This window comes from Leopardus geoffroyi, chromosome A2 (genome assembly GCF_018350155.1).
Source record: "Leopardus geoffroyi isolate Oge1 chromosome A2, O.geoffroyi_Oge1_pat1.0, whole genome shotgun sequence".
NCBI classification, from domain to species: Eukaryota; Metazoa; Chordata; class Mammalia; order Carnivora; family Felidae; genus Leopardus; species Leopardus geoffroyi.
The window spans coordinates 98102296-98129610 of NC_059331.1; the positions used below are offsets into that span (position 1 = coordinate 98102296).

Below are 27315 nucleotides of genomic sequence, written 5' to 3' on the forward strand. Positions count from 1 at the left end.
GCAAGCTTACATGATAACCAGTTAGACATCTCTGGATTCCTTCAACATGCCTTGCCCTCAGGTCACAATCCAAAAAAGTTAGCGTGAAGGGTGAAAGCGAAGAAGGAAGAAGCCATTTCCTGAGTACCAGCTATGAGCCAAACACTACGTTAGATGATAATAATAATAATGCTCTTTGTCAAACTGAATCCAAATAGGCAGATTTCTTAAGCTAAGAGTCATTAATAATCATTTAGCCATCAGTTGGGACTACAGAAAAATAGTTCAATAAATAAGGGTATATCTGATAAAATAATAATGAGGAAATAAATGATGGTATAGCCAATAAATACTAATGAGGAATGAAAAATGGTATATCTAATAGAAAGCAATGGGAAAACAGTGAAATAAGTGTTGATAACCCAATAACATTTATGAGGGTAGTTAAACAACAAAAAATGCTTAGAACGGAATATTACAATCTTTAAAATATCATTTTCAAGTACACTGTCATTAGAAATATATCAAACATGCGTGTAAAAATGCTAGGAGTAGGCACATTCATGGAGTAATGATAGGAATGACTTTTATGCCTGAATTTTCCAGATTTGCTATGATATAGCTATATCACCTTTATCATTTACAACAAATTTAGCCTTAAAATATTATGAAAAGAAATAAGCAGCCAACAAGCGAAAACAATCTTGGCTGAGAAGTAGCCATCTCCGGGGAAACAGTGGTCCACCTCCCACCCATTCATCTTCTGAAAGAGAAGAAAACCCTAACCTAAGAATCATCACTCACAGTGACCCAGCCACACTGGGGGGCATCAGAAAGGGGCGCACGAGGCCATACATACCAAGCAGCGGCATCCTCAGGGATTTCGCAGTTTAGTTGCAGAGAGAGAATAAAATAATGTGTGAACACAATTTTAAACCAAGTGTCCTGTGAGGATAGCGGAGGACACTATTAATTAATGAGAGGGAATCCCAGAAAATTAACCTTAGCTTCATGCAGTAATAGTGACATTTGGGTTTAGCTGGTCAGCTTTTGCCAGAGATCTAATTTCACTTTCAAACGCTCTGTGTCTGGCCAGAGGCTTCTTCTCTGGAAGCCACGTATTAGAACAGTCTGGTACTTACCAAGCAGGAGGTCCACTGTGAGTGTTCCCGGGGCCTGGGCAAAGTACCGAAGGCTTGACCCTGGCACACCAGCCCTCTCTTTAAAGACTAATCACCAGGCCCAAGGGACCCTCCTCACAACATTTCCTGACCCTTGGTCCTATGAAGGTCAGCCACCTCTAACTGTGCCAGTCTGAGAAGGAAGAAGATTGCATATGAGAGAAGGAAGGAGCAGGTAGCCAAGACTGGGGGACGAGACATTAATCAAGTCTGGTAAAAAGGGTCATTTAAAATTCTAAAATCAATACAGCTAATGCACTGGCAAAGAGCAAGGACACCTGACCAATGCAGAACACATTTATTATCTTTAATGCCAAAATACTTTTTTCTGCTATTCCACTTAATATCACTGAAAACGAAGTTCAGAAATTGGATTATATATAAGAAAAGTTGGAAATGTCGTTTTGGGTCAGAACAACAATCCATCTAGATGAGTACTTTGCCTTTGACAGTGGCACCAAGGGAAATTTGGGAGAAAGAGTGGTTGGCACTTCCTGAGAAACCAGCCTCAAAACTCCCATTTAATAACCCATTGTAAATCTTTTTTGTACATAGATGAATCTAAACCCTTCCAGAGCCCTCTATCTGTCTTGAAATATGTTGGTATTACTGTACCAACAGGAGAGAGCTAATGCTGAATTGTTAGCTCGGCTTCCTAGCCCTCTGATCAAGTAGCTAAAATATGCTTTCTATCCTTGTGCCTGGATCAGCCAGGGATTCAACTACTCAGTGTCCATAGGGAGCACCAGTAACTGCTGCAATGGGGCCATCGACTGCCCATAATGATTGACTTTTCCCTGCAGTTTCGTGAAATGAGCACATAATTTGTGGCCAGCAGCCAAGGTTATGTGCACCAGCTCCACCAGTGACTAGCCAAGAGCACCTGGGAAAGTGTCTTCAGTTCTCTGAGAAGGTTACGGATCATCTTTAGGTCTGAAGTTTGCAGGCACTGGTAGTCATCTCTTGAGTTAATCTCCTGTCCCTGGCCCTCCAGTGTAGGGAGAAGAGAACCTAGAATTTAAATTTAATTAGCACCACGCCTTCAATTGGTAACCCATCAATTTTGAGTCATGCCTCCCTATCAGTAAAAATGTGAGCCCTTAACTAATTTTGTTAATCTATTTATATATAAATGTTATACAGATACTACGTACTATGGGACTAATACATGATGTGCAATGGAAACCCTACACGGGAAAAAAAAAAAAAACTGTAAAAGAGAGAAAATAAATACAAATAGAAGATTCCATACTCCAGTGGATCATTTCATACATACCCTAGAGGGCGTGCACATTCCGTCCCCCTACTGTGAAGACTACTGCCCTAAACAAGGATTCAGGATGGGCTTCGGGGGAGGGCAGAACATCGATGGACTCCTGAAATAGCACACCAAATTTTGTGTGTATGTGCATTTTTCTTGGAATAGAATCCACAACTTTCTTCAGATACCTCAAAGGGTCTATGACCAAGAAACATGTTAGGAACCACTATACAAAAGCAGTATTACTTATTCATTAAACCCTGGGCTTTTCTGAACCATGACCTTCATACCTCATCTTGGGTCTCATACTCAGAGCATGCTGCTTTTCCTGTTCTAAGACCTGAGAGAACCAACCAGCATCAACCCACATTAAAATAGAAATATTTCGCTCTTCCACTTCCCTGCTATGGGACCTCTCTCCTACGCTTGAACAGGACTTGGCTGATGCTCTATGACCCAGAGTTGGACCTTACAACATCAGAGTGCACCTGTTCACAAAACCTTTTCAAATTAAGAACAAATGTATTCAATAATGGAGAGTTATTATATAATAATAATAATAATAATAATAATAATGTTATTTTTAGGAAAATCATGCATATTTTAGTTATTTTTTTTAAAGAAGCTTTAACCTAAAAGAGATTGAAATTCCTGGGACTATAAAAGATTGTAAGGACAATAATTGGAACATGTTCTTCAGAGACCCTCAGGTCATCCCAGAACCAAATGTCTCCTCTTCATCTGGCTCTTCTCAAACAGAGCTATTATGCTGAGCCCAACCTACAAGAATAATTTTGGCCAGAATTAACAATCCTATGGATTCTAGAAAGGTCTCCTTAAAATTGCAATTCACTACATAGTTAAAGAAATTCACGAACACAAAATGCCAGTAAAGTGAATTTTTTCTAGTATAACATTGCTCTTGGTGCCCAATGACTTAATTAACCATCAACAGCATGAAAAAAAAAAAGGCAGAAACAATTTTTTTAATGGAATCTATTAATGCCAGGCAGAATAAGAACATCTACTCATAAACCACTGTGTGGAGTAGATGGCCTTTCTCTCCCAACGGGATGTCACTTTGAGTTCACTGCTCCCCCTGCTGACTGGATAATAGAACACCCCAGTCTTTTAACACAGCCACATGCACACCATCAGAGAATGAAAACTCAAATTTCAGAGGAGAAAATAGAACAGCCTCCTGTGCTTATTTCCTGTCTGTCCCAGACACACAGCCCTCTCTCCAGCTTCCATGGCAGCCCACCTTCATGTCCTCAATGCTCCCTTTTTTTTTCTTACCCATTTTAATCTATCCTTAATATCTCTCCCATGGAGCTGGTAAATGGAAGTCACAAGGAGGCAAACATAAGCTCAAAAGGAGAATGGCCTTTTTGGGTGAGTAGAGCTGTCCAATGATACAAATGTTGCCCCAAAATGCACTGAATAACCCTTCAGGATTTAAGCAAGGGGCTTGGGGGATTATATAGAATGGAAATAAGAGGATGATAGAAAGAACAGGGGCTTGGAAGGCAGAGCTATCTGGGTATGAACCCTATCTCCACCATTTCCTCATCTGTAAGACAGGGATAGTGATGAACTGCCCACCAGACTGTTAGGATCAGAAACAGGAATGCGTAGCAGTTTATAAGACTGATGGACAGTAAGCACGCAGTACCACCACTAGCATCATCCCCACAAAGCTGGGTCTTCCCTCAAGCCTGTAACTTCATCCTCCCCGTTCCAGGAGCATTAGCGTCTCTGACAAGAGTGGCCTAAAATGACAGCACATCTACAATGCAGTTACACTTCACTTTCTCCTACAAATGGATTCCAAGCAAACTTCCAAACTCTCACAATTTTGGTGAGTCCTCCTCCACAATCTAATAAAAAAAGTATCAACCTTTTATTAGAAGCTTGAAAATCTCAGTTTTTTACAAAGGAAACTAATGATCCCACCTTAACAGTAAAAACAAAAAAGGCAAAATTTCTGAAATGTCATTAGGTGCATCTAATTTTGGAGACAAAGCTTTCTGAGCTGAGAAAACCACCCTTTTGCTTACTCGGAAACTAGTTCTTATACACAAATGGACTATAAGTCATACACATACATGTTGAACTAGTCAAACTCCTGACACTTAATTTTCACAATTTGCGTTTCTAAAACTTTGTCTCTGGAAGCAGAAATTCTAACTCAAAAGTGATCAGCACACAAAATGATCATAATTATTAAATTCATGTCCTCTGGGAAATTTCTTGGCCTATATGAATTTACTCAAGGGTTTTAAGCATCATTAAATCACCTATTATTGCCAGTGCTTTGAATGTCTCTGTGAGTATTATTATAAATGGATCCACTTCAAAGATGCTGGATTATAGTAATTTCCAACATGGTTTTTCTATCACTGATTATAGGTCTCCTTTTCCTTATAATACAAGTGTCTAAATTTTTTTTTAAACTTTATGAGTGTAACTCAATTTTCCATCTACTACTTTGCTCATCATGATAAGATATGTTCCTAATCATAAGAATAAAAAAAAAAAGACTTTCCTCAGATAACATCTGGAAAATTGCCCATTTAACCAATTCTCTGGGTTTATTCATAATTAATATTTACTTTTTGTTAAATATTAAAATATAGTAAGCTTATGCTCAATTTGAAGTTCCACATGTTTTCTTAGATTTTCTTCAACTAAACTATCACAATAAACACTCACCTTGTCACCATAAATTATAAAAAGAGCCTTGCTTTTCTTCTTTCAAGCTTGGGAGAGCTATCTATCAAACAAGAAAACAAAGTCCTCTAAATCCTTTGAACCTTTGAAGAGAGAAAGACAAATCAATGCCAAAAATGATGTGCCTTCTCACCAATACACAAATTAAACTGTGTATTTTGTAAGATTTATAGGGTAAGTGGGCTTCTTTTTATTATCACTTTTGCTAGGTATCTGTCAAGTGAGTCTAATTCAGTAAAATAGATTGATACATTGGGAGAAATCTCTAGCCTCCATTCTGGGTTGGGGAAAAAAACAGGCAGACAATTTAGTCACCCTATACCACTCATATTATGATTTAACTGGTCTGAAATATTGTTTTAAAACTCCCTTGTCGAATGTAATATGCAGCCAGTCTTGAGAAAAATTGTACTCAACTAATGCCACAGGGTTCTGAAACCCTCCCTTAAAATCACTGGTAAAGTTGGAAGTATGTGTATATGGGCTTTTTTCTAGGAAGATGGTGTGCAATACTTAAAGTTTTTCCATATTCCATAGTATCTACCTAACCAGAATTGCTGAGGTGGAGTCAAGAGATTTTCATTTTCAGTGAGTACATTAAGATGATTCCCATGTACTCTCAAAGTTTGGGAACCACTGGTTTATTGCCATTACCATATTATTGACATATTCTTGGATGATTCTGAGCCCCTCTTCCCAAAATGTTTAGGATCACAGCTCTAAAATCATGGGCTCTCTAAGCTGCTTTAAATGAGAACATGTAATGGCTCATTGAACTTGTGAGCAATTAATTTGGGAACAGTTGCAGTATTATAAATGTGATTACTTATTGCAAACCCAATTAATCCAGCCAGGAGGAATGTTAATTACAAAGGAGTATGGAAATTAGCATGAGTGCATGACTAAATGCCTAAATTCTGACCTATTATACTGTCTGTCTGGTAATTTACTTTAAAAATAGTTCCACAGGAAGTCTCATGTATATATGTGCATGTGGGCAATAAGGTAACATTAGTCCACACTCCAGGGCTGATTAGGTAACCTTGGAAATACCCTAATTAGGAAAAGCCAAGCTTTAGAGGTAGCTACTGCAGTATTTAAAAGAGCATTATTGAAATCTACATCAGGGGATATATTAGTTAGCATAAAAGATGTGGAAAATAAATTTTTATTGTTGAAATAATGGTCTTGAAGATAAATGACTGGCTAATAAATATTTAATATTAACAAAATTTGAGCTAAGCCTTGCTCTACTTGTAGCACACCACTTAATAGCAAGATTGACGAGAAAAGACATATAGTCCAATCGATCTCCAACCACTAGAGGCTACCTATATTTACCCAAAATTCTTGAATCACCAAATTGCTTATCAGGTCACAAAATAACTCCAAACAAAAAAAAAATTGCAAAACAAAACTATATTTAATTGATTTTATAAAAGAAGTTACATACAATAACTGTATTTCTCTTATGAGTAATGGAATATCAATCAAAACAAATCTAGACAGACTGGAAAGCAATTGAGAAGGCTTCCAAAGCTCCCAAGAAATAATCTCTCCTAATTTGGGAATAGCTAAGATATACTATGTCTGTGCTTTTTTATGGCCTTTTCCCCTTTCATAACTGAAAAAATAAAGGCAGAGCCTCAGCCAAACTGTGCCATTTGACTCCTCTTCTCTGAGAATTTAAAACTTGGAGTGAAGAATGGCAGAGACTGGGAGCCACTAAAGTTGAAGCACGCTAATACAGCACTCTGGGGGGGGGGGGCAGGAACTTCTGCTGATGAGGTCCTAGAATGGTAATAGGTGTTTTGCTTTGAATTATGAAATAATCCAGTATCCTTCCACTATCTTTTTGGCTTAAGTTAGAGAAAGTTGGTTTCTATTACATAAAACAAAAAAGTTTCAACGAGTACACCTAGTAAACAGGATATAGAGTGAATAGCAAAAACAGAGGAGTATAGGCCAATCTCAGAGTGAGTAGGTACTTAGAGTTAGTAGAAATAAGAACCAAAAATTTGAATGGCTGAAAAAAGTACCAGAGAAAGAATATGGTAAGGAAACAATTCTCCATGGGGCTTTGGTGTTTCTGCAAAATGCCTTGCAGGCAAAGATTCTGATAATGTTTGTTCTGGATAACCATTTCAAGGATGTTTGTATAGTGATAGGGACAGTCTTGAAAGAGAGAGATAGTGTCTCCTTCCAGAGCGCAGAACAGTTACTGTCCATTGTAATAAAGATAATGTTTCCCTACAGGGCAAATATCTGGCTGGTTTGCTTGCAGCCCATTGTAAAATATTTGGGTTCCCTACACTTGGTGTTCCTCAGTTGTGACACATCCACCTGGGTTGCTCTGCATTGCCCCCATAGGACTTGGGGGCAAGGGAACCAGCAGTAAACACAAAGCTCCAGTTGCTTGCCTTGCTGTGAGTAATAATAAACTCCTTTGTCTCTGACCTAGATGTCACATGTCTTCTGCCAGCATCTATTAAACTGTGGCAGGCTAACATCTTAGCTTTAAAGCAGAGAAAATTTCAGCCCCTTCACAGTTCTTGACAAACATTTCAAAGAAGAATACATATCAGAATAGAGCTGCATCAGGTCTGTATTCCTGTCTTTTGAGTTGCCTAGCAACTAGTTGGTCACCATTGATCTGACAATCTGCAGTAATGAAAGACCACGCCATGTAGAAAAGTGTGATTGAACTATATGCTTCTAGATCGCAGAGATTGTCTGATTCGTCTCCGTGTCTCCTTCATCACCTAGCCCAATACCTAACATAGACTGCATGTTCGATGATATTATGTTGAACAAATTGTTAAATCAAAGAATTAACTATAAGGATGGCTCTACTGGGATATGTATGGAATTGTAACTAAGGTAGTTCTTAAATCTGTATCGTAAGTACTTTCGCTCAGAATCATTGTTTCTTCAAGTTCACTTAATTGTAAATAATAGAGATGTGTCCAGGAAGCTCATGGGACAGGGACATGCTTAGAGTGGGAAAGATAAACAGCTTTGCTGGAACTGGAGCTGGAATGTGACTCTCCATTTAAGGTGGCTTTAGAGATCTCAGGGGCAGGAATTGGTGACTCTGTTCTCTGCAGCTCTACCACTAATCTGGTTCATTCATATTCTGCATGTTTGTCTTTTTGGATCCACTATTAATTGGCAGTTGTTTTTGTTGTTGTTTTTGTTTTTGTTTTTTTCTATCCTAATTCCTTTGGAAGAGATTCTGGTGCAGTTCATAAATCCCTTGGCAGTCTATTAACTGATGACTTTTGAGTAGACATCGCATCAGCTGTGATCATTAAAGTCATGTGGTATAACACCTGGCCACCTAGGAGTCAGAAGCCATGGGTGGGGCAATTTTTCAAGGGGGTGAGGGCACCAAAGGCCATAAGCAACATCTCTATTTGGAGGTCTGCACCCTGTCTATCCTCCTACACTCTTCCTGTCACCCCTCCCTCCTGAAAAATGTGTACCTTATTTCATGTGGTTTCAATACTTGTATTTAGATAAGAACATAAAATACAAAAAGTTCTTAGACATTAATTTAAAAACAAAACACTTGCACAAAAAAAAAAAAAACTTGGGTGTGGTGGGGGTGGGACTGGACAAAGAACACGAATTTTAGGAAAAACAAAACAAAACAAAACAAAATGTCATTAAATATACAAAAAAAAAGGTTCAACTTGTCTAGTAAAGAAACACAAAGTAAAATCTTCACCGGTGTATGGCCATGCTTCTTAAAAAAAAAAAAAAGATAGTGTTTCAGCCAAAAGATCAGTCTCATTTACAGCTGGCATAGTATAAGTTGGTACAAAACATCTGGAGAGCAATTTATCAGTATGTATCAAAAGCCTTAAAAATGTTTATACTTTTGACCACTTATTATTCACACCTTGGAATGTATCCTAGGAAATGAATCCTTAAGTTTTCTAAAGACTTTTGAACAAGCACAGTTTGTATGAAGAGTTTCTTATAAAGCTATGAGACTACTTTTTCTTCCACCGCTCAAGTGCGAACACATAGCTGTCCTCTAGTGCAGCTGCCCAGAGCAACCTAGGCTTGGAGGGAGAGCTATGCCAGTATGAAAGACAAGCACATGAATCGCAGTTAGAAGTCTTCTAACTTTGAGAAATGCCGTGCCTATTTGCAGCATGAAGCTGACAGAAGGAAGCAGAACCGTGGAGCTCCCAAAAAAGCCACTGCAAATCCCCTCTTTGAACTGGCTCACACGACTAAGTGCCAATCTAACCCTCTGCACAGGAGGTGTCATCGTAAGGAGCCACCAAGGAACACCAAAAGGTTGTATTAAAAATGCATGTTTTATTGCCTCCTCTTCCATTGGAGTCAATCCCCAGTTGGTTATTGTGAGAAATCACATTCTCCTGCCTCCTGTATCTTATCAGAATGAACGTGGTGGAAGTGCCTGAAGGGAAGACACTACAACAGCAGTAAGTACACGTGCAAAATAATGGCTGACAGTTGTATCACATCTCGGGCACAACAGTTGTCATAGCCTTATTTATAGCAAAAGATTGGAAATTAACCAAATGTCTAATAATAGTGGATTGGTTAAAGTAGATAGGGCACATCCATATGATAGATTGCGATGCAGTTATTAAGAATGTTCTCGAAGAGTGCTTAGTGATATGGGGGGGAACTTAATAACTCTATACTAAAATAAACAAGTAGATTACAAGGAAGTTGCATCTCATGCAGCAGATAGGCTTTTCAATCGTGATGAAAAAAATATCATATAGTTAACATTATCCTTGAAAATCTCCAGGTTGGATACCAAATACCATAATTTCATCATAGTTTTTCTTTTTAGTATTAGAATAGATAACTGTGTCTGTGAGCATCAGAGAAGTTGGCTTGAGGTTAGACTGTGTTGTAGGTAAAATATATATTTTTACCACTGGAGTCACAGTCACTGTAGCAAGATGCACATACTATAAGAGACATACAGGAATTGAGACACAGAGATTGAGGAAAGATTCAATTCATATCCCCCATCTCATGCTTATTCTGGGGAATATGCTCATGAACACAATAAAGGGGAAATTTTTTTTAATCTATTTAATTGTTGTACACACACACACACACGCAAAGTTCACATAAGTTAAATGTGTGTAGCAATTATCTGTATAAATCATTACATACAAGTCCCAGTCTGTTTTAAAATTTTCATTTTCAACAGATATGCATACAAGATCCAGAAAGGGTATATGCAACAATTTAACAGCCATAATCTCTAGTGAGATTATGGGTATTGTTGGGATTCTTTCCTCTAATTTTTCTGTTTTTAAAACTTTTTTAAATGAACATTTTTGCTTTCATTATCAGAAAAAAATACTGATTGTTTTTAAATGGCACTCACAAAACAGATGATACCTTTAAAATACCTTTCAAACTAAGCCTTATTTTATTACAAATGCTTACAATGTATAGTTTTTGGTATGCAATCTCTATACCAAAAGAACAAGTACTTGGTGAAACAAACTACTGCTAAACAGGACAGAAACATGAGAACACATGTATAATGCAGGAAGTCTGAATCAACAGAATTCTATTAGTCTACCTCTGTAAAGCAGTGTTCTTGGGGACTATCGAACGGGACATGGAAACAGCCTTCTTATTATATTGAATTGGACATTAAACTGTACTTGTCAAAAGAAAAAAGAAGGTCCTCTCTAGATACGGATTATGTAAATACACATACAGAGTCTATAATACATTATGTTAGGAGATGCCTTCTGAGTTGAGCTTCCGTGAATTCCTACTCTTCATGCACTTGCCTAAAATTTAATTTAAAAAAACCTATTACAGCAATACTCTCCCTGCTTCATTCATAAAAAATGCATAGATGCATTCATGTAATAAAGGAAATTTCTCGCTGAAACACATATATCACTCTGGTAAGTCTGTTTTAGTGATTGGAAAAAATAAATGTCTCATATGAGAAGGATTTCAAAGACAGGTCAGTTAAAATAGTTCTTTGATTGTGTAAAATTACTAGTGGTTGATCCATTGTGTCAGATGTGAAATGAGATTAAACTGTAAGAGTCAGTTTTAAATTCTCAGCATTAAACTGAATTAATAAATTGAGCAAAGACATGGTTCAAGTAGGATTGAAAGGTTCTGCTAAAACCAGACTGTTTAGATCCATTAGCAACACAGCTACAAAGAAAGAATATCTTATCAGAAAGGAGTGTAGGCTGTGGAAAATTAATAGAGAGTGCTAGACCCAGTCTTGGTGTAGAATTACATGGAAGGGATTAGGAAGTGAGGGGAAGGTAATTAAGTAGAAAGAACAGCCGGAAAGAACTGAAAAGCAAAAGATCAGATGGTCTGAGGTTGAGCCCCTCACCATCTGTTGGCAATCATCAAAATTTATTTGATCTTATTGTGTATTTACTTTGTAAAAGGGGGGAAAAAACTCTCATTCTAATGAATGAATAGGTGGGATACAAGGTGAATGCCCATTATAACAGAGCTCATTATTACTGTGAGAAAATCATTGCCATTGCAACATAACAAATACAATTAATGCAATCTAATTGTTCCATTTCTGTCCATGTCTCTGACATCAGCTTCATAAAAAGGTTCTTATGCTTTCGGGGCCTTTTGTGATTTAGTTGGAGGGCTTTGTCTATAATTTTACTGTCATTGTTTATTGCATGTCTATCTATACAATTTGCTCTTGTAAAATTTCTGAGTGACTGCATGTATCCATTAGCAAAGTAGGTCAACCAGCCACTTAGGTTTCCCCCTTCTAATAGGCATCATCAGCACCTGTGATTTCAATATCAGTTAACAGTGCTAACTATCCATCCAGTTATACAAAGAGGAAAACTCAATTCTTTCCTCTACTTTATCTCTGGCCCCATATTCACTTACCAGATCTTTCTGAAGGGTTTCCCTACATGTTTTCCCTTTCAAATATTTTGGTGTTTCCTCCCATCTTTTTCCCCTGTACTTCTCACTTTAGGCTTTGCGGTCTTTCACCTTAACTGCTACCTGCCTCTTTTCCTGTCCCTCTCACATCCATCTCCCATCACACAGAGAAAACACAAATCTGACCTTTCAATCTCCTGTTAAAAGATTTCTGTTTCCACATCACTTACAGGATAAAGTCAAAAGGCATCTGTGTGGTATATGAAACCCTTAACTGCAGTGTCCCCTGACAATTTCACCTCTCTAGCTCTTCTCTCCCATCTCACAGTTTATACCCTTCAGCAAAACCAGAGTAATTTATAAAGCAACTACTAATAAATAATTAAGCAATTTTTATTATAATCAACTCGTGATATGCCTCAGGGATGAGTATTTTCATCCATTCTTTAGGACTGTGCCATGCATTCCTATTTTAAAATTAGCTGCTTGGTTTTTAGAGTGCAAGCCTTGCAAGTAAGGCAGAGCAGACTACACAGCCAGCTGTCACACAGGAGCATCTGTACAAGAGGTCTCAGCACAGCTCGGCAAGACTAGCAGATACATCATCATATCTCTGGACACATATTAGTATTGCCCACCAGTCAAGCAGTGTGCAGCTACACAGGAGAGCTGTATATTTTCCTTTATTAAAAAATGATTGAAACAGTGTCGTTCTTTGTCTAGTATCATCTTTCACGTACCTAGCAACACACTTTTAACATGCCGGATATTTGAAAGCTTTATCAGAAAAGGCTGGCTGCCTCAAATCAAGGGTTTTATTTAATTTAGCTCTGAATTTGCTGGAGGAAAATAAATTGATGTCAGGTTTTTAATTTTAAAGTCACATTTGCATTGCAGATGGACTATTTAACAGTTCACATAATCAATAAAATTACTGCTGAAGCACAGGATGTGTTAATGAGAGACTCTAATATCTGAGTAAGTGGTTTCCTTCTGAAAAGTCAAATCATGTTTGTTTGCTTGTTTAAATTTGTTAATCATAAGAAATGACCTTATTCTGATGGAAAAATAGCTAAATGTTTCCACAAGGTACTTGGCTCCTTGCACATGATAGGGATTAACATTATTTTGATAGGTAGAAATATTCTACCCCACTCTCCATACCCTAGAAAAGAATGTGCAGATCCAAATTTATGGAACCCAGTTTAAAGTGCTGATTCATTACTGTCCCAAATGCCAGTGAAGAAATATTTTGAAATGTCTTAAGTATTCTACATATCTACAAATGGGATGGAATGAAAGTTGGGCTAGTAAAAACTGACACCACACTTTTTAAACATTAAATTTTCTTTTTAGAAAGAGGAGAGTTGTTTCTGTCTTGTTTTTTGAGCAGCAATTTTGTACTATATATTTTTAACAACTTTATTGAAGTATAACCAACATAATAAACTGCATATATTTAAAATATGCAATTCAATGTATATATTTGACATACATGTACAGACTCTATTGTTTCTAGTTAAAAAGTCAGAAAAATAATTAAGAAAACTATCAACTATATTCATAGTACTATAATCACAGTTGAACTTTTAGAACATTCCTCTCACAAGTTTTTAAGTCTATTCATATATATGCATGAATAAAATAGATATATGCTTCTACTTCTATCACACTGTCAACAAACTGCATATACTGCCTATACTTTTCCCTCTTTCAACCATTAAGTGTCCATGAATATTTTACATGTCTTTAACTATCGTCCTAAAGACGACTTTCAGTATATACAATGTACATTTTTGTTCATCAGTAGTAAAATAATAACATAATGAATGATGAATAATTACCTATAACCATAGAAATATAAACAAATAGCCATACAAATATCACTATTAAATTCTAAAACAATTTTAATCTACATATATGAATTATAAATGCAGAAATGTATATATATATACATATGATTTTTATCTTATTAAAATAGTAATCGAACTACATGTATTATTTTGTAATCCAATTAAATGAATTTTAATGAGCATTTTATATATTTGAAATTTTTTGTTGCCAAAAGTTAAAAAATACAAATATACATGAAAAAGGAAATTATCACCAATAACTCTAATAACATAAATAATCTCATTTAAACATTTGGAATAATGTTTTCCTGGAGAGATACAGATAAACTGCATTATTATTTAAACCCTATTTATAATCTAAATTTGATACGGGTATTTTTCCATGTTATTATATCTTTTTAAGGAATAATTTTAAATAGCAAAGTAGTTCTATAGTATGGAGTACTTTTGACAACTGATATTTTTAAATCGTGGCCAATTTATAGCAAAATTTTTCATTTCAAAAAAATGTGCAATCCTTTGATTAGTAGTGAGGTTTAACTTTTTTTTTCAAGTGCTCACAGGTTTTTAAAAAAATATTTATTTTGTCAGTTCTATATGCTATAAATATTTTCTCCCCAGGTTCTCATTTGCTTTATGGTAATACTCTTACACAGAAGTTTTCGATATTTTCCTTTACAATTTTTTCCATTGCATTTTTGATTAGCTTAAATATTCATTTATGTATTTTGAAATTTATTTTATTTTATGTTTTTAATTTTCACATGTGGAATTTATTTGGTAAATGATGTGAGGTAACCAAGCATCCTTGCACATGAAGTTGAAATGGCATCTTTATCACATAATAAATTCTTATGTATGCATTTGAATTTAAAATTTGTGCTAGCGGAGTGATGAAAGCCGCAGTTCAATCTCAGAGCTTTTGTTCCTTTTGTATCTGTTTAGTTAAATGTGGCATTGATTTAAGGTGGTGCTTTTTTTTTTTTTAACACTCCATAAAGTGCTGTTATTGAAGACTTACATTTCGATTTATATACACACATATTGCTATTTTCCCTCTTTGGATTTATATTTTCTTTTAAAGCAACGCAAGCTTTCTGCAGAAAAAAAAATTAAGTAAATAAAAATGTAAAGAGGCAACAAAAATTAGTTTAATCCCTCTTAATCTTAGTATTCAACAGCAACCACTGATAGCACTCTTGGCATAATTAATTCCAAGATTTTTTTTTTTTTCATTTCACCCCTTTGTAGGGGATACAAGAGATGTAAATAAAGGTTTCTAAATGGTTTTATAATGATGACTTTTTTATTCTTCCCATAAAGCTTTAAATTGTTTCATAATAATGAAATTCTTTATTCTTTTAATGGAGCTTGAAATATATTTTTTAAAGGACCTAAATATATGAATTCCTACTCTGAAAACAGAAAACGAATGTGTTTTCTTACACATGAAAATGAAAATTCTCTATTTCACCAGTGGGTGGCAATCTCAACATGTACCCAGCTGGGTGCTGTCATTGGATCCTGGTCATGCAAAGGGGAAAACTAACCTAAAACGTCTGACAAACGTAACTCCAGCCTCTGTTGTTGCCCTTTAGTTGTCGTGATTTAAAAAAGAAAATGAGAAACCTGCAGAAATAATCACAAGTGAGAACATTACACAACATGGAACAAAATTACCTTGGCTTAATGTGGGCTCAGTGAAAATAAAAGCTATGTGTTAAAATATTATTCCTCATGTGCTCCCAAAGAACACAGTGTTTTAAATATTTCCAAAAAGGACTAAGAGTTTACATCAAACAAACATCCTACAATTACATGAATTACAAGACAAAAAGTAATGGAGAATACCATTGTGATGGGAAATCAGCAAATTTGAGTTACTAGCAAAACATTCAAGCACACAGCTGAGCCACCATTAGAGTCAAAGTCAGGATGGTAGAAAGCTTAGAAGGCAGGAGAACCCACATGGGGATGGACTCGCAAGTAACAGCCTGAAACTGCACTCAACAAAAATGAACATAAAATCAAAGTAATTGGTTTTTTAAGTGCAAAATTCAATGATCCCAAACATCGGATCATGAAATAAAGCGGTTCTCGGTACTTCCACTGATAGTTTGACCAACATATTTAGATATTTAGTCTCCAAACCAAATATAGTATAAACATGACAATTTTTTTTTATTTTGTAGAAAAACCACACTCTTTTTTGCACTAATAATTTAAAATAAACTATAAAGCACAATCACTTGAGAGAGAAAGAATCTTCAAGGTTTCAGGAAGTCTAAAATTGAGCGTAGGGTTAAGCTGCAAAGTTGTAGAGTTTGCCTTCAAACCAAGTACATGTTCTCAAAAAGATAAAGCTTTGAACCCACTCTGTCCAACCCAGTTCTCTCTTACTGACCATGAATCCAAGCCTCTTGGCTAACTACAGTTTGTTAGTTCCAATTTCCCACCTGTTTCTACTCCATTGTTTTAGAACCCACTGAGCCTATGGGAGAAGAGCATGTTGAGAGTTTGACTTCAGATTCAGCAATGCTGAGGCCCCCCAGCAAACTGGTTAGATGCTCCCTCAGCCTCCAGGGAGCACTATTTGGCGGGGGGGTGGGGGGTGGGAGGGGTGGGGGGGGCACAAGGCAAGGACAATAAAGCTGACTTAAACATAAAGCCATAGTAACTACAAGAGTAAGAGCTGTTTGTTTTTTGTTTTTTTTTAGAGAGCAAGAGAGAGCAGGGGACGGGCAGAAAGAGAGAGAGAGAGAATCCCAAGCAGGCTTCGCACTGTCAGCACAGAGCCTGATGTGGGGCTCAAACTCACGAACCATGAGATCATGACCTGAGCCAAAATCAAGAGTTGGATGCTTAACCAACAGAGTCACTCAGACACCCCAAGAGTAAGAGCTTCTAAAGTGTGGTAACCCTTGATGGGAACTACCCCGAATCCTGCCTAAGGGATTTGAATTAAAAATTGACTACAAATAGAAATCTAAAAACTGCAAACCTCTCCAATAGCATCTAACACCAAAGAAACATTCTCATCCCCTGCCTTATCCAGTCCTTTCAACCATTTCTCATATAATGTAAGGTTGCTAGACCCTCCTCTTCTTGCTTCTTGTTGCCAGAATCATTCTCAGAGTATCGATTCCCATAATTAAACCCAATATCCTAGCAATGAGGAATAAAGCAGGGCTTCTATAAACTGGACACTTTTTCTGCATTAATAGAACACAATATTCCTTTAGCTTTTTTAGTATTGACTTAGAGCTTTGAATAAATATTTATCAGAGGTCAGTTTAATGCGCAGAGCACTAAAATAGGCAATCTGCTATCTTAAACACTATGTGAGCCATATTCAGCCCTCCAATAGGGATTAAAGTCACCTCAATAGATGGTGATAGATGAATTAATGCATGATCAAGTGCCAAAATGAGCACTGCAGATTCCAAGGGCTTTAGTAGTTCAGAGTCAAGGAGTAGTTACGGCAGACAGGACTTAACAGCTAACATTCATTGAGTGTTTATTTGGTGCCAGGCTCTGTCCCGTGTTCTCTCAGTAGCATGATCTCATTTAATCCTCACATCAACCCTGTGAGTTAGATACTATTATTATCTCCATTTCACAAGCAAGGAAACTGAGCCTTAGAGATGTTAAATAATTGATCCAAAAGTACACACTCATAATTGGGAAGATCTGGTTCTTGAACCTAGACAGCCTGACTCCATTCTGCTCTGCATTCTCCCTACACAGCTGTGGTGCCATCAGTTTCTCAGTCATGCCCGAAAAATCAGAGGTGTCTCATTTAGCTTAGTTCATGGTGGCTGCTTTCTGATCTTCAGGGACTGACACTTCTAGGCTCCCTTTTTTATGTGAAACCAGGCAAACTGGACCTAATGAAACAGTCTGAAGCTGTGTCACCTCCGAGTCCACTGCATTCATGAGGATCCAGCCGACGTTGGCAGGTTAGGGCTCTGGGAAAATGAGCAGCAGAAACATCAAAATAACCCATAATGGAAGATTTATGAAAAGAGCTAATATTATGATCTATTTTTGATTTGGGGATAGTAACATAGATAACTCAAAACTATGTACATCTTTTTCACTCAAATAACAAGCATGACAGAATGCATAATGTGTGCACAGTGCTGCAATAGATACTATGGGTATTCACTGCAGGGCTTGGGGAGATGATTAGGGATCTTTAGAAGCAGATATACTTCTTAAGTTTTTTTCATTGGGACTTAAGTTGTTAATTCTAAGCACACAAGGCTATCATGACAGAGGTGAGTATGGAAAGTACTACATAATAACACCAAAGGGAAATACACTAAAAAGGAAAAAAGCCTCGCTCCAAAATTCATTGAGAATGTTTATATTAATTGAAAGCCAATAACTCTAGACCTATTATGATCATATTCACAGCCTCAGGAGGACAGTGATGTGAATAATGATAAAGTAGAAAGAATTCCTTCCACGATGATAAAATATTTGGTCTCTTTATACTGTTCTGAGGGGAGGGAGCAAAAAAAAATTTGTCAAGAAACATATGAATAGTCCCTATTAGACTAATGAAAAGTGAAAAGTGATTTTATGTTCTTTGTTAAACAACTTAAACATTTACCTAGGCAAGTACTATATTTCAGGAGCCAAATTCTGCCTCAAAGGGAACCAGCTGGCCATGAAATATAATCTGTAGTTGGATGGAGGATAAACAAAGTTTAGTTCTTCGTGCAGAACATGCAATGAAGATGGAAAGCACATTGCCCTGGGATTTGTCTGGAGCAGGTGTCAGCAGCCTCTGTGAGGCGGCTGCCAAGTCTCTATTTATTCACTCTCTCACGAACTGGAAGAGGAAAGAATTCTAGTATCTTTAGGTCACTCACACACACACACAACATGCCCAGAAGTGGATGCACTTTGACACAGGTAGGTTAAATCTATAGCAGAAACACTATGAAAAACACCTGGTCTGTGTCTGCTGCTCCACTGAAAATGTGGGAATAGGGTATCCACCCCCCCAACCCCCCTTCAAAGAACCTCTCTTCCCACCATTCCAGTTAAAGCTCCTAGAGCTTCTTTAGAGTCCTCAAGAATTTCCTTTTATAACGCAAATACCCTTAAGACAGACTACATCTCACTTCTATTAGTGCAAAGCCTTAGTGAAGCTGAAAGACTGATAACACTCAAGCATAGTTATGATCTTATGATTCAAGAAGAGAACATTTCAGTTCCATATGTTTATCTGGTCCCATTGGTGTGGGCGTGAGGGGCTGAGTGACAGGGAAAGGCCAAGGGTATTGTTGGTTACAAAAGGGAATAGTTACTTATCTTCTTGCTGTTCTGCTTATCTGTGTTAAGATCTCAGAGGAAGGTGCAGTAGATCAGCTTTGAGGCTAGAATACCACATTACAATCATATTTTACATATATTTCTGCTACTGAATGGGTCGGTAAACAACAATAATTGAGTTCTGACCAGAAGCAGCATACTGCATTTGGGATTTATGAGAACAGCAAACAGTATAGTGTGGTTTACCCCTAGTTTGCCAGGAAACAGAATTTTTGCTACTATTTACCTACTTACCAGAGACAACAGGAGCAATGGAATTAGTTTTCTAGGGCATCACGTTAAATAATAAGAGTCTTAAGTGCACTTGGATCAATTAAGGAAACATTTCCTTTTTCTGTTTTATTCCTATATATTTCTTTTCTTTTCTTTTTTTTTTTAGATTGATCTTAAATAGTCTTTAATCTACCTATAAGAAGAGGAATGTTATGTAAGATTGATGATAGAGAACTAATTAGAGACCTTGAAAAATGTTCATAATTTGATAAAATTCTGTTATCAAATAGGAGATGATAGCCACATTCAGACTCTACAATTAGAAGCTTTTATCCTATTCTCTCTGGCTTCCATATCCATCCATATATCTAAGATATTTTGGTATTGGTCTTGACCACCTGATCTTCATCTCCTATTTCTTTGAGTAAATTGCACAGTTTCCTTGGAAAAGTAGTTACACACCTCTCAACAATCAATCAGTATATTTTGGGTAGCATACCACCATCCTGGCCCCTGGCCAATTAGAACAACAGATCCCCCAGGAGATTGGATGGGGATCACATTACCCAAGTTGGTCCCATTACAATGGTTCCCAGGATTTGTGTGGAAACTGCCAGAGAAGACACTGTCTCCCTTTTCCTATGGACTTGAATGTTAGAAAAGTTAGGTCTAGAGCAACCCAGATAATAAAGCCAGCCCAGGAGATAGAAGAATGCAGAGAAATGTTAAAACTAGGCTCTGATATCATTTGAGTCCTGCATCAAACCCCTAGATTCTCTGTTACATGAGCCAATATGTTCTGTTTCTTAAGCTATTTGGAGTTAACCCTCCTTTCTCACACAATCAGAAGACACCTCTCTAAAAGAACAATTTGGTTGCTTCTTCTTACCCAATGAATATTATGTCCTTTTTGTTTCTATTCTCTAATTCAGCATATTAGATATTTAACAAAAATACCATATTTCCTGAACTAAAGCATATTTTTTCACACTTTATGTCCAAAGAAACTTTGAGGAGTAAGTTGTGATATAGCTGGCATTGACTACACATTGACAAAACTTACCTAAGTAAAAGAAGAGCCTTGCTTCAAGTTGTGATCTGTTTTTGCACTGGGGTCACACATTATATAGCTGCACATTGACTTAAATTCAGATTCCAAATTTTCATTTAGAATGTTTTCAAAATTACTGCATTATGAAACAGCACTGAAATGAAACATTGTGATAGCAGAAGAAAAGATTACCTGGCAGAAGTCGGGCAATGCAATTAAAGGCAACAAAAATTGCCAAACTGTTTAATAAATCATCAAACTTTCAAGGCCAGGAGAGATTGGGGCACATGATACATGCTTATAGAGAACCATAGTCAGTTCCCCAATAGCTATCTTTCAAAAATCTTTGGCTGACTTTCAAGAGAGGTTATTTAACTTCTAGAAATTCTTAATTCAATTAAAGATAAAAAGAAAGTATGAGTTTAATCAAATAGGCAATGCTTACACAATCCCAGTCTTTTCCCATGTTATAGTATCAATGTATCAATCCTAAACATGTTGAAGAAGTTAGTCTCCTAGAAAGTGTGTTTTCCACAGGGTGCTACATATGACTGCCCATAGATAAGAATGATCCAGAAGAGCCTTTAGACTTCAAATATATAGATTCAATCTTTATGAGGCCAAAGATATAAAATGCCATTGTTTACTTAAATTTATTAACATACAGGTACTATTTTATTAACAGATTCTGGTTCTAAGATATAGACTTACATGCTGATATCTCTACTTCACGCATAAAACCAGAGAATAGCAAAAAGAAGGAAGGAAAGAACAAAGGGAAAAGGAAGGAAGGAAGAAAGGGAGGGAGGGAAATAGGAGGGAGGGAGGAAGGAAAGCAAGGAAGGAAGGAAGGGGGGAAGGAAGAAAAATCTTAATGAGAAAGGAAACTCTTGGTGGATGTAAATCTATGAGATGTCATTGAAAGAAAACTGACAGCCATAAGTTTAAGAGGCATTCAGGAATCCATTGTGTGGGAAGGCATCATAATTGGAAGTCATTATAGGCAAAAATTCTTTGGGCCCTTTGTATCTGGAGCATGTCATAGTTACTGTGCTAAGCAGTTAAGACAGTCATCCTGAAAGAAAATACTGTCTTTGCTATAGCCACATTATATTGTATCAGGAGAACTACATCATTCCCATTGAGAGTCAATTTGGATACCATTGGGAGACTGCCACAGCCTAGCATACGTGCAGGAGAATCCTGTCATGGAAGATAAATGTCTAAATAAAATGTATTTATCCCATAGCAACACCATGAAAGATTGCTAACAAACTCAGCCCCTCAGCTCACAAGAAAAATCTTATGCCTGAGGAATGAGTTAATAGAAACGTCTCTAAAGAATATTTCATACTGTAGGAGAAATAAAGCACATAATTTAATCAAATACCTTAAAAGCAAGAACAAGTAGTTATGAAACAAGAATAATAGCAATAAAAAATCAGTTAAAGGTTTTTTTTAATATATTAAATTTATTGCCAAATTGGTTTCCATACAACACCCAGTGCTCATCCCAAAAGATGCCTTCTTCAATACCCATCACCTACCCTCCCCCCCCACCCCCCATCAACCCTCAGTTTGTTCTCAGTAGTTAAAGGTTTTTAAAATGAAAATAGGGGCGCCTGGGTGGCGCAGTCGGTTAAGCGTCCGACTTCAGCCAGGTCACGATCTCGCAGTCCGGGAGTTTGAGCCCCGCGTCGGGCTCTGGGCTGATGGCTCAGAGCCTGGAGCCTGTTTCCGATTCTGTGTCTCCCTCTCTCTCTGCCCCTCCCCCGTTCATGCTCTGTCTTTCTCTGTCCCAAAAATAAATAAACGTTGAAAAAAAAATTTAAAATGAAAATATACTTATTAAAATATACAACTTAATGAATAGACTGAGTAACACTGGATCTACTGCAGAGTAAATTGGTAAACTGTAATATGTCACTGAGGATTTCTTCTAGAACATAAAACAAAGACAATGGGATGTAAACTGTGAAGGAAATTTTGAGAGACATGGCAGATAGATTCAAAAGTTCTAATGCCTGACTTAAAGAATTTCCATAGAAGGAGAGAAAAGACAAACAGGAATAGCAACGTTTGAAGAAATAGAGGCAAAGAATTTCTAAGAACTAAGTGATGAGATTCCTTTGTCAAAAAAGTTCACCAAGCATTAGCAGAAAAATAATTCAGTAAGAAAAAAATCCAAGTCTAGAAACTTTGGAGTAAAATTTCAGGCCATGAAAGATAGGACGTAAACCCTTCTATTTCTCCTCTTTTTCCTCTACCTAATTGGTTTCCTTTTTCTTCGACTTCTCTTTCTTTGGAGGTGGTAGCCTGGTCAAAGGGACAGTAGTGGAGGGCCTGTTGCTGAACGAAGTAATAGACCAAGGGACCAGCAACATATGCACGGAGGGGGCAGTGGAGACAGGGGTCAAGTACCCATAAGGACAGGGAAAGGGGAACGATGAAGTGATGATGGTGAAACTAAAGGCCAAATATATGGCTCCTGTGGTCAGGAGATTAGCTACATACAGGAGGGTTGAGGGGAAGAGGTGAGTCACAAAAATGAAAAGGAGGAAAGCTAGAAAGAGGCCTGAGCTGTTAAACTGGAATTGGAGGTATCAGTATGAACTCATTTGTTTTAATATTTATATGGGTAGATACATAAACAGACATAGATATGCATGTATCGTAATATATGTGTGTACATGTTTATATGCCACAGATATGTTTTCTACCTTCTACTGAGAGGGTCTAGAAGCAATGACACTCTAGTAACTAACAATGAACATAAGTGAGTTCCCAAATCAAGCCAATTCAAATAAGTATCAACAATATCTGGATAACATAACATTGGCTAATATATACAAATATTTACATGTGTATCTATGTATATACTTGCATGTATACACATATACATACACATCAGAGTATGTATATATAGGTATGTGGGGGGGGTATATAAGTATAAGTAACTATATATAAGTACATATATTCTAACATAAGTAAATGTACAATAAATAACCAAGTTCAACAAAGGAAGGTTCAACAAAATACAAAAAGAAAAAGAAAACCCTGGTATTATGCACACCATGTTCACTGCCCACATACAATGAAATCAGATATATAAACTAAGATAGCATAAAACAAAGTAAAAACACATAAAATAATAGCAAGTGAAACATTTATTTTTCTGGTTCTCAAAACTATCATTAAATGAATAGAGCATTTCATAATTGATGGTATCTTAAATTTGAGGAAATATGAGTCCAAATCTCTTATTCAAATTGCAAAATCCAGGAAGCTCCGAAAATCTAAAGCAATTTCATATTCATTTGGTAGCAAACTATAATCTGATCTGAAATTATTTAGTAGCAAAAGCTGATGTGAATCGACAAGAGGCTATTTAAAGACTTTATTCTACAGAGTATGATATTCTAGAGTATGGATATTCATATGTTGGTAGCAAAAAAATTAACATTTTTGAGTAAGCAGTGCTGACCCAGGCCCCTCTGGGAGAAATTACATAATAAATTCACATATAGTGTATGAATTTATGGTACCATTGTAAAATCTAAAAGTTTTTGAACTCTGAAACACACATCAGGCCTCAGGTGGTTTCTATTGGAATTGTAGACAAGTACAGTATTTCTTCTGCATTCTGAACCTAAGAAAAAAGGGTAACAAGGGAAGCTGTTCAGCTCAAATATCTATTTTTCCACCTTCTATAGCTTCCCAACCAAGTATTTTTCTGTGGCAAGACCACAATTTTATGGCTATTATAATATGCAAACTTAAATTGTTTAATTTTTTCTTTGTTTTCTTTCATGCAGAGAATGATGGAATGCAAACATTTCCCTCGCTTAGAGGCAGGGTTTCAATATCAAGAAAAAGAACTAATATTTTGGTTCTTAATGATTCAATCTCTAAGAGTAATGAGCCATCAAAGTTTATCGTGGGGGGAAAAAAAAAAAACCAGGAGAACTAAATTTGAGGAAAGGGAAAATGCCTGGAAGGGAAGCCTGAATAGAGAGGAAATGGGTTTTCCACCACCTTCCCGCCATCCCTGGCTAAAAGAAAGTTGGAAAGAGGTGAGTAAATGAAAGGGAGTACCAAAAGGAGGCCCAGGTGCCTCACAGCCCAAGAGAGAGCTTGCTGCCTGGGAAGAAATAAGTGGGTAGATCTAATTAAGGACTAATGCCAAGAGCACTATTCCAGTACCCAGAAAAGAATGGAAGGTGGGAGGCACCTGGGTGGCTCAGTTGGTTAAGCAGCTGACTTCAGCTCAGGTCATGATCTCACAGTTTGTGAGTTCAAGCCCCACATCAGGCTCTGTGCTGGCAGCCCAGAGCCTGGGGCCTGCCTCCGATTCTGTGTCTCCCTCTCTCTCTCTCTGCCCCTCCCCTGCTTGCTGTCTCTCTCTCTCAAAAATAATAAACATTAAAAAAAATTAACAACAACAAAAAAGAATAGAAGGTGGGTAAGCAGGAACCCTGACTTGAGTGAGAATATCACTACTCTAGCTGATCCTCTCTTTAGCAATGATAAAGGACTTAATTAGAACCCATGCTTCACCTCTTCACTTACTGATTGTAAACAGGAATGTTGCCTTCTGGGTTACAGGCTTTTTTTTTTTTTTTTTTTTTTTTTTTACCAATCCCTTACTGAATAACCTATTGAGGAAATCTCCCTCCTGATTGATTATGATACTTCAGGACTTCTCTAAACCCAAGATAGAGATAAAATACTAGACAACTAGTGTAGTCGTAACAATAGGGAAATTACCCCTTGCATTTCTGCTAAAGGGGAAGGGGTACAGAAATAAACAAGACTTTATTCTATAAGTAGCCGAAGAGACTATCCTACATCTGAAGATTTGCAAACATATAATAACTCGTGCTCCTAGATATTGTAACATCCCTCTATTGATAGTTGTTTTCAGAAAAGTGGGCAGTTTTAGTTACTGAACCAATCTACAGATTTTGAAATAAAAAGTATAGGAAATCATATTAAAAATAATTGCAGGGACAACTGGGTGGCTCAGTTGGTTAAGCATCTAACTCTTGATTTCAGCTCAGGTCATAATCTCTTGGTTCATGGGATCAAGCCCCATGTTGGGATCTGCATGGACAGCATGGAGCCTGCTTAGGATTCTCTCTCTCTCTCTGTCTCTCTCTCTCTCTGCCTCTCTCTCCCTCTCTCTCTCTGCCCCTGCCCTGCTTGCACTCTTTACCAAATAAATAAATGAATAAATAAACTTAAAAAAAACTATAATGAGATATCACATCACACCTATCTGAATAGCTAAAATCAAAACCATAAGAAACAAGTGTTGGTAAGGATGTGGGGAAAAAAGGAATCCTCTTGACTGTTGGTGGGAATGCAAACTGGTGTGACCACTGTGCAAAACAGTATGGAGTTTCCTCAAACATTTAAAAATAGAACTATCCTATGATTCAATAATTGCACTACTGGGTATTTACCCCCAAAATACAAGAACACTAACTCAAAGGGATACATACACCCCTATATTTATAGCAGTATTATTTGCAATAGCTAAATTATGGAAGCACCCAAGTGTCCACTGACATATGACCAGAAAAGAAGAGGTAGAATGTTATTCAGACATAAAAAAAAGAATAAGATCTTGCCATTTGCAACGACATGGATGGAGCTAGAAAGTATAATGCTAAGTGAAATAAGTCAGAGAAAGACAAATACCATATAATTTCACTCATGTGAAATTTAAGAAATAAAACAAACAAGAAAAGGCAAAAGAGAGAGAGAGAGAAACAGACTTAACTATAGAGAACAAACTGATAGTTACCAGTGGGGAGGTGGGAGGGAGAATGGGTGAAATAGGTGATGGTGATCAAGAAATGCATCATTATGGGGGCGCCTGGGTGGCGCAGTCGGTTAAGCGTCCGACTTCAGCCAGGTCACGATCTCGCGGTCCGGGAGTTTGAGCCCCGCGTCGGGCTCTGGGCTGATGGCTCAGAGCCTGGAGCCTGTTTCCGATTCTGTGTCTCCCTCTCTCTCTGCCCCTCCCCCGTTCATGCTCTGTCTCTCTCTGTCCCAAAAATAAATAAAAACGTTGAAAAAAAAAATTAAAAAAAAAAAAAAAGAAATGCATCATCATGAACACAGGGTGATGTATGGAATTGCTGACTCACTATATTGTACCCCCAAAACTAATATAACACTGTATACTATATACTATACTGGAACTAAAACAAAAAATAGAAAATTAATAAAGAGTTTCCATAAATGAACAAGCTCAAGGAAGCATTATGTTAGAGGATAATTTTCCAAAGAAGACAAAATCATGACTATCATACAAATACAAAATTAACATATATCAAAGGTGTTCTTTAACCCATTAATTAAATGAGAGACCCATTACAATAGGTTCAAAAAGAGACCTCAAGGGAGACACATTCATGAATCTGTAATATTGACATGAATTTGCAAGACTGCCTTTTCCATAGGAGGAAAAATATTTTCCCTCTATGATATAAAATTTCTGTGTATGTCTACAGACAAGAATTATTTGCAGTGTTACCCACTTTGTACAACTTAACTTTACTCTGTACAAAGTTGTAAAACAGCTTAGAGACAAGGTTGCATGTTCCTATAGGTTCAGATAGGAATCCCCAAAGGCTCTGAATATATAGACAGTAGTCTTCTCTGCTTATTCCGAAGTCTTAAATTTCCCCTTATAAATATTAGTTGAATATAATTTTTAAACTATCACAGCTATTTCTGCAATTCTATAAGTCAAGCTGAAGATTCTGTTTTAAAGGAAATGTT

General features: G+C 36.9%; 1 protein-coding gene and 1 long non-coding RNA gene across 2 annotated transcripts in view; one reads left to right on the top strand and one right to left on the bottom strand.

Moving 5' to 3' along the window:
• Window positions 1-22611, top strand: part of COL1A2 (collagen type I alpha 2 chain) — a 59726-nt gene extending 37115 nt beyond the window's left edge. Inside the window, exon 52 of the mRNA XM_045494801.1 lies at window positions 22576-22611. Within this exon, the coding sequence (XP_045350757.1) occupies window positions 22576-22596 (21 nt within the window). The 3' untranslated portion in view covers window positions 22597-22611. The remainder of the gene's footprint in view (window positions 1-22575) is intronic.
• The window catches only part of LOC123606443, a 62672-nt gene that overhangs the window by 6384 nt on the left and 28973 nt on the right, over window positions 1-27315 (bottom strand). The window contains exon 2 of the long non-coding RNA XR_006716288.1: window positions 20536-20677. This is a non-coding gene — a long non-coding RNA (uncharacterized LOC123606443). The remainder of the gene's footprint in view (window positions 1-20535; window positions 20678-27315) is intronic.